Raw genomic sequence first — 8,541 nt, forward strand, 5'->3', positions numbered from 1 at the left:
CTCGGTTTGGTACATATTTTGATCAACACTGTTCGTCCAAGGATATGTCGAATGCCTAAAACTGCCGACCGTGCAGCTCGTGAACCGTTGTAAATATGTAATGTGGTACAGCATTTTTTTATATTTTAGTAATATATCATTTTAATTTGTTGTTTTGTAGTTAAAGCCCTTGTAAAATTCTTTGAACTATATTTATATGCATAAGATTGGTATATTACGTCACCATAAGGATTCCATTGCTCCTAAGTCATGAGATATCGGCTATGCATGCACGGGTAACCTAGCAGCACTAATACCAACTAATGCTTTATCCTATGACCGGTAGATGAGGTCCTTTAAAACAGAATCGTGAAAAGGCAAGGCAAAAACATGCAAAAGTGTGATCATCAATTACGTGATATACGCATATAGGTGACTTTTAATTTTCTCTCGCAATGTTAAGAGTTGAAGATGGATAATAGCTACTAATTGCAAGTTTCAAAACCGATTTGTATGAGTCCCTTCCAGTTTTACCAACTCTAATAACAATACGTCAATCTAGCGCTATAGCTACAAACACTGCGCATCGCTGGTGCTATCACAGGGTGCTAACATTTAACACCGAGTTTTCTAGAAACTAACACCGTTTACTGCACCTCCTTGCTACACCACTATCCTGCACGAAAATTCCTGACCAGTGCGACACATTCCTTCTATCCTCTGTCGCGCTTAGTTACCACCTGTGCTACCAAACTTGTAAGACAACACTTCAACGATGGACGCCTGAGCCCAAGAGGCTATGCGCCCTTAACCAACAACAACAACAACACAGGGTGCTATATGCTATGCGCCCTGAACCTACAACAACAAGGGGTGCTATCGCCCTAAACCAACAACAACAAGGGGTGCTATCGTCGCTGCCGTGCTACCCTGCGCTAAAACAATCGCGTTTGCGGCCGGTGTGCAAACTATTCCGAAGACAGGTGAGTGTATTTGAGATCCGATCATCGATCTGCACGCGACATTCAAATAGATCGTTTTGTCCAGAAGACATGCCCTGACTATTGCTGGCCTATAGGCCTACCCAATAAATAGCTGCATGATGACCATTGTCTGCGTAGGTAACCTTTGTGCGAGCCTGCGAAAGATCCATCTACTGATCTTGAGGCATTCAAGAGTTTCATGCATTGAACCTCACACCTGCATGTGTTAAATTCAGGCCAGCCCAAATGATGCTGAGTTTTGTGGATATTTTGGTGTGAAAAATGTCATGGCTGGCAGAAGTGGGTGACCCCTAGATGGGGCTGCATAAGGAATGAGTAAAATTGACAGATGTTAGCCAGTGAACTTGGGCATAAGTATTTGGAATGCAGATTGGGATCATATCTTTCCCATGCATTCCATGATGCAGTGAGTGAGGCCTTAGCTACATGATAGTTGTTGTTATCATGGAGTGGCAAACTCATCTGGGACTATTTTTCACTTCTGATGTGATAATCTGGCACCATGCTCATACAGCACAGTTTAGCTGTGCACAACCCAGGCTGAGATGGCTCCTCACCACAGGTGTGTGGGCTCACATTAGGGGGGGGGTGGGGCTATAGAGCTCTCGAGCCCATCTACATATGTGAAAAGGTAGCCCAAGACTTATGCATTACATGGAACAATGTGAATAAATTCCAAATCCTGGTCAGCTGAGCAATCTTTAGAGCTAAATGAAAATTAGGTTATGAGCAAATTAAAACAAATTAGAGAGTTGGATACATTCTTATGCAGTTAAGCCCAAGTCTGTATACCTGGTCAAGCCACAAAGTTTTGAGATTGACAACCCACAGTGGAGTCTCTCACATTTATTTTTTTACTTAGTATGTTAGTGTAAAGTTTTCTGGCCTGTTGTTTCTGGGGGTGCTGTTTGGATCTAATTCCTGAGGTTGTTTGATGTTGTGGCTATTTGGGTTCATCCTACAATATGTTGGTAGACCAGGGCCCCAACCATGGTCCTTTTTGTTGTAAGCTTACAAGTGTCAAATCAAAATGACCTACATATATGACCAATAAGTCTAAATAGCTGTCCCATGCTACAAACTGATAACTTGCTCAAGCTATGCTATTGCCTTGGGTTATGTGACATAAAATGGCAGAAATGTGTTATGGAGAACCTACCCTTGACCTGACATGGTCATCTCACCCAGTGTCTATGAATGATTTTATATGTTTCTGAGGCAAAAAAATATGATATTTACTTTCATTTCAGAAGCAGGGCTCCACGACCATTACTGGGCGCATGAGAGGTCCCAAAGTCTGTATAGAGATTTTGAGAGAAACAATCATTCATGTGAAATAGGGTGTCAGCAGCATATAACTGTCAAGGTCATATGCTGTAAGTTGCTATGGCTAGAGCCATCAACTACCAGCAAAATATTTTCAAGATGTTGGCTAGGTGTTGGTGCAATTAGTGCAAAAAAGCAATTATCAACCCTCTAGTTAGTCATGGTAGACATGTGTCCTAGGCAATACCAGGTTATGATGATTGTCAACATCAAACAACCAACATTATTAGCCACCCAACACAGATGACCCCTGGGATGTATTCTACAGGGGATAAGTCTTTCGTCTTGTTTTTTCAGACAAGCCAATACCAGGATGGAGGGTCTTGAGAAGTACAGGATCAAAGAAGTAAGTCGTGTCACTGTCACAGAGCATGCACAGGGCAACCTGTGATATAAGATGCAACCTTTTCATCAGTGCAAGTCACGGAGGTTTGTCGTATCATAATTAGAATTCATCAGTTTTCATTGTTGTCACATTCGCAACTTATATCAGACTGAAAGGAATCTTTGACCATACTCCTACGAAAATACAGTGACTACGCATCGTCTCCTTCTTGTGGAGCACACTTAAAGCGAGGGCATTTATGGTAGTTGACGGTTGAAAAATCTGCGATTTATTGACTTACACTTTGTGTTTACGGACATTGTCATGTGATGCTGTTCCACAAGGCCCTGCCGCCGCCAGCGAGTCCGCCCGGCAGTGCTGCAGCGCCGCCGCCCGACGCATGCGATGTGTCCCCAGGCGCCCGACGTGGTGCACTACGTGCCCGAGTTCGTGTCGCCGGCCGAGGAGAGCCGCCTGCTGGAGCACGTGTACGCGGCGCCGCGGCCGCGCTGGACCCAGCTGGCGCACCGGCGCCTCCAGAACTGGGGCGGCCTGCCGCACCCTCGCGGCATGCTGCCAGAGCCCATCCCCCAGGTGGGCGCCGCGTCTTGGAGCGGTGCCCCCTCCTTCCCCCGGTGGCGGCCGCTCACTGCCGGTGTTCACCACCAGCTGTCGTCTCACCACCTCAGCTCTGTTTTGATGCAACAACTGAGAACCGTGAAATGATCGCTTCATGATAAGACATTTGTGGGCGTGCCTATTGGAATTGTGTCATTTTTCCGTTCGGCACAGTTTTCGGGAAGTGGGTAGTGAGTTGTGCGGTACGTCCTGGGCCCAAAATAGTTCGTTGTCAAATATGCTCAGTACAGATGTTGTTTACCTGACGCCACATGGCAACTTTACGGTGGCGTAGCCGTTTCCCCCCCTCCTACCACCGCCTCCCTCCCCCCCCCCCCCCTCGTGAGGGTAAGGCCGGGCCATGCCGTCGGCAGTGGCTGCGGCTAACCATGGAGCGGATCGGCGCTCTGGGCTGCTTCGGCGAGCACCGTCCGAACCACGTGCTGGTGAACGAGTACACGGCCGGCCAGGGCATCATGCCGCACACGGACGGCCCGCTCTTCACGCCCGTCATCACCACCGTATCGCTCGGCTCGCACGCGCTGCTCGACTTGTACCGGCCGCGTCGTGACGCACAGGTACGCTGCCCGACCTGTACCGGCCGCGGCGCGACGCACAGGTATGCTGCTCGACCTGTACCGGCCGCGGCGTGACGCACAGGTACGCTGCTCGACCTGTACCGGCCGCGGCGCGACGCACAGGTATGCTGCTCGACCTGTACCGGCCGCGGCACGACATACAAGTACGCCGCTCGACCTGTACCGGCCGCGGCGCGACGCACAGGTACGCCGCTCGACCTGTACCGGCCGTGGCGCTACGCACAGGACGCCGCGCTCCCAGCCCCGGCCAGGCGAGCGTCGCTCCCGCCGCGGCAGGGCATGTTGTCGCTCCTGGCCACACTTTCACGCGGTCGGCCAGATACGTGCTAAATTTGAAGCGTGTTATGTATTTGCACCATTACGTGTTTGCACTATTTGCACAGGTGCGCTAGGTGCGCTATTCGCATAGTCAATCTCCAATCAATTTAAGTCTTATACATGAAGTGTCACGGGGGTGCCACCTTTTGAAGCCATCACTGAAATATCGCACGTGATTTGAAATCACTGCGGCAGCAAAGGCCAGGTTTGGCACAGGATGCATGGAACTTATCGCGTACGACAGAACACCGGCTGATTCGCAAACTTACGTCAGTGCAAGATAGACGCACATAATTTCAAACGATGTTTTTGTCCCGAGCTGCACCAGTGGCCCTGTTGTAGTAGCGGCCAACAGGGCTGGAACGGCAGGACGGTGGGTCCGGTGCAGTGCAATAGGGCTGGAACAGCAGGGCGCTTGGCCCGGGCGCAGCGGCAGCAGGTGGCGGGCTGGAACAGCAGGGTGGTGGGTCCGGGTGCAGCAGCAGTAAGTAGCGGGCTGGAGCGGCAGGACGGTGGGCCGGCGGTGGCCGGTCGGCGGTCGGCGGTGGCCGGCGCGGTCGGCGGTGGCCGGCCGTTGCGCTCGGCCGGCGGCCGGCGCCGCTCCGCGCCCCAGTGGCCGCCGATGACGCGGGGTGGGTGGCGTCACCGGCGCGTCACACGCCGCCCAGTGAATGCGACAGCCAAATCAGCGGGTAAGGACCCGCTGGGCCGGTCGGCCGGTACCGTGACCACGACGGGCGGTGGCAGGCGACGCTCTGAAACAAGACGTAACATGAAGCGCTCTATTGGCTTGGCTCTCGGGGGTTCACGGTGCTGGCAAAGCCGACGAGGCCAGACCATCATTATGTGTAGCTATGTCAACAGCAATAACGTTTTAAACTGGAGGTTTGCAAGGGGAATCGGCAGGCCTTCATTTACCAGTTGCGAGGTTATAAGCCGTGATTCGGGAAATGCGCCAATTGTTCACACGCACGTAACGTTTGGTACGGGAAGCAGGACCGCGGCCAGATTTCAACTCGTTCCGTATCCACGTACTGAGACAGACAGCATCAAAAGCGAGAGTTCGTTGGTGTACTGAACTGGTAGGCTAACTCACTTACGGACTCCAGTAACAAAAAAATGACAAACCACAAACATAAATCACATCGTTGATTTACGTTGGTCATCCAAGCCTAATGACTTGGGCGGCCCGTTGCTGGGTGTAACGTCGCCACGCCGCGGCCACTTACGTCACAGACCGCCGCGGCCGAGCCTCCACGCTGTCGCGCTGCCGGTCCGGCCACGAGCGCGGCCGCCCGGCCCGGCCAGACCACGGACCTGGCCTGCCTCACAGGCTTGTGCTGTGGCTGCCGGCTGGTGGACGTAGAGCGGAAGAGTGCTGTGCGCGCGCAGGCGGGTCACAAGTTGAGTCACAGTTAATCCTGTGCGTCCGACCTTTTTAATTGCCGGCCGAACTTGATGCCATTGTTATATCCGCAAAGCGGCCGCCCAAAATGACGGTGACTCGATCATGACATTTGAATATTGTCGACGATTCCGAACTGCGCGTTTGGAGGTGGCCTAATACTGCTATAATCTTGATGTTATTTTCGTTCGCCTGTTATTGTGTTCGCTGGAGAGTTAACGTTGGCATAAATCAGGCGTTTTTTTTAATTTAGGGGCTAGTTATGTGGGCTTTTCCAATTTGGGGAGAAACGCGTTTATTTTGCCGCACGACGTCCGCAGATCGTTCGCTGTTTGAGAACCCCTGCATTATTTGCGTCGGAACATCGTTCTATCCCACTCGCTCGATCCTGGATTCTTCCAGTCTGTGTATTTTGGACTTCAGTCTGTGGGTTCGTGGGGGGACCTCAATGAAAAATATTTCGAATAGATCTTCCGCCTTGTAGAACTTACAGAAGCTAAACCTGTTCATGCATCTGCATACGTCACATCGTATACTTTTCCAAAGTGACGTCAGCACGAGTGCGGGCGCACGACCCGATACGTTGTTGCGCTGCCGCTCCCGGGCACTTTGTGATGCTGTGGTCCGACGGAGCAGACGGATCGGAGGCTGATGACCAACGCCACGACACGGGACATGTGGATACTTCATCCATCTGAGACGTCTCATTGTCCCTTTGACGCTGCACGGTACCGTTGACTTAACACCAGCACTGTGCCTGCTCCGTCTCATTCGGCGTGTTCCTTTCCCCCTGACTGCTTGGGGGGGGGGGGGGGGCTGGATGGGCACCAAAGTGGCGTTGACAGCAGCCGACCACGACATGCGCGCACGTGTCCCGGGCATCTGACGAAGCGACCGCTGGTAAGTGAATGCGGCATTCACTGTTGGCGACCTTCACTACTGTTGGCGACCTTCTACCAGCTATCGTCAGCCTGTTTGCAATCCCGTGTTGCAGGAGTCTTCACAAGAGGGCGGTCTTCAGGAGGATTCGCCCCAAAAGGCCGGCCTGCAGGAGGAGGAGGAGGAGGAGTGTGAGGACGGCCGGCCGGTTCTGCTCGGCTCGCTGCTGCTGGAGCCGCGCAGTCTCCTGGTGGTGCGACAGGACGCCTACCACAGTGTGCTGCACGGCATCGAGCCCGTTCGCGAGGACACCATCACCCCGACCGTGTACAACGCGGCCGGCCGGCCGACTGGCCAGCGGCTGGTGCGCTCCACGCGGGTCTCCCTCACCATCCGGCACGTGCCCAAGGTGCTGAAGGTCCGGCTGAGACTGTGACGACAGCAGGTCACCGGCGCCCGACGCCGGGCACCTGGTGACGTCCCGTGTACCAGACTTCAAGGTCCGGCTGAGACTGTGACGACAGCAGGTCACCGGCGCCCGACGCCGGGCAGCTGGTGACGTCCCGTGTACCAGACTTCAAGGTCCGGCTGAGACTGTGACGACAGCAGGTCACTGGCGTCCGACGCCGGGCAGCTGATGAAGTCCCCTGTACCAGACTACAAGGCCTGCCTGCGGCTGTGACTCGGCGGGTTCCGCACCGCATCTGTTGCGTTGTGAAGTCGCTCCGTCGGCGGACAGGTGGAGAAGACAGAATGGGAGGTGGCCCGAGACATGTCCCTACCTGGCGCGTGCCGATTTGTTCATAGTCACGCGCTGTCCTGAACTCATGGTATTTGAGTTAACCGTGAGTATTGTATTAGCTCTGTTGGTTGTTGCGTGCCGTATATGACATGCGGATGTATTTTTTAGACAATGCGCACCATTCCTGGATTCCATGTGTAATGCGCGCCCCGGCTTGTGGCTGGCTGGTTTCGGATTTGCATTGAATTGTGTCCGTTGCATTTGCAATAAATGGCGAACGATATTGTGGATTAGCTGCAGAGGACAGCTGAGCACCGCGCACCGAACCCTTCCCAGCCGAACTGAAGTGTGCCGCGCGGGCCGTAACGGCTGCAGAGGGCAGCTGAGCACCGCGCACCGAGTCCCTCCCAGCCGAACTAAAGCATGCCGTGCGGGCCGTAACAGCTGAAGAAGGCAGCTGAGCACCGCGCACCGAGCCTCTCCCAGCCGAGCTGAAGTGAGCCGTGCGGGCCGTAACAGCTGCAGGGGGCAGCTGAGCACCGCGCACCGAATCCTTCCCAGCCGAGCTGAAGTGAGCCGTGCGGGCCGTAACAGCTGCAGAGGGCAGCTGAGCACCGCGCACCGAGCCCCTCCCAGCCGAACTGAAGCGTGCCGCGCGGGCCGTAACAGCTGAAGAAGGCAGCTGAGCACCGCGCACCGAGCCTCTCCCAGCCGAACTGAAGCGTGCCGCGCGGGCCGTAACAGCTGCAGAGGGCAGCTGAGCACCGCGCACCGAGCCTCTCCCAGCCGAACTGAAGCGTGCCGTGCGGGCCGTAACAGCTGCAGGGGGCAGCTGAGCACCGCGCACCGAACCCTTCCCAGCCGAGCTGAAGCGTGCCGTGCGGGCCGTAACAGCTGCAGAGGGCAGCTGAGCACCGCGCACCGAATCCTTCCCAGCCGAGCTGAAGTGAGCCGTGCGGGCCGTAACAGCTGCAGAGGGCAGCTGAGTGCCGCGCACCGAACCCTTCCCAGCCGAGCTGAAGCGTGCCGTGCGGGCCGTAAGCGCTTCGCCAGACTGATACCATTGTGGACTGCTAATGCTTTGTATACACTTGCAGATATAGCAATGCTCTGGCCGTTAACAAGGTACAAACGCGGGATTCAAGGTCTATGCAAAGTCTCCTCCGGTGTGGCAAATTAATAGTGTATGGCTGTAATTTTTGCAAGTCTTGGGTGAAGCCATTGCAGTTGAGTTGCGATGCAGAGGTATTGCTTACTTTATCTTACGGGTTACAAAAGAAGACACGTTCTCTTTGTGGAGTTTATGAAATTGCCGCCGGAGGAACACGAGTCCAGCCTGATCCCCG

At 54.1% G+C, this 8,541-nt stretch overlaps 1 protein-coding gene across 1 annotated transcript; it reads left to right on the forward strand.

Moving 5' to 3' along the window:
• Nucleotides 1-608: 608 nt before the first annotated feature.
• LOC119092305 (alpha-ketoglutarate-dependent dioxygenase alkB homolog 6) lies at nucleotides 609-7,478 on the forward strand. Its single transcript, XM_037215273.1, has 5 exons — nucleotides 609-962; nucleotides 2,607-2,655; nucleotides 3,052-3,228; nucleotides 3,627-3,893; nucleotides 6,569-7,478. The coding sequence occupies exons 2-5, from the start codon at nucleotides 2,623-2,625 to the stop codon at nucleotides 6,887-6,889; spliced, it is 798 nt and encodes a 265-aa protein (XP_037071168.1). The 5' UTR covers nucleotides 609-962; nucleotides 2,607-2,622; the 3' UTR covers nucleotides 6,890-7,478.
• The last annotated feature ends 1,063 nt before the right edge of the window (nucleotides 7,479-8,541 follow it).

The sequence above is a fragment of the Pollicipes pollicipes genome, unplaced genomic scaffold (assembly GCF_011947565.3).
Source record: "Pollicipes pollicipes isolate AB1234 unplaced genomic scaffold, Ppol_2.1 Scaffold_3447;HRSCAF=4054_pilon_pilon_pilon, whole genome shotgun sequence".
In the NCBI taxonomy this organism is placed as follows: Eukaryota; Metazoa; Arthropoda; class Thecostraca; order Pollicipedomorpha; family Pollicipedidae; genus Pollicipes; species Pollicipes pollicipes.

Coding starts and splice junctions, on each gene's coding strand:
- LOC119092305 (XM_037215273.1), top strand. CDS start 2,623: ATGGAGGGTCTTGAGAAGTACAGGATCAAAGAA. Junction 2,656..3,051: donor AGAAGTACAGGATCAAAGAA/GTAAGTCGTGTC, acceptor ATGTGTCCCCAG/GCGCCCGACGTGGTGCACTA. Junction 3,894..6,568: donor ATGCTGCTCGACCTGTACCG/GCCGCGGCGTGA, acceptor CCCGTGTTGCAG/GAGTCTTCACAAGAGGGCGG.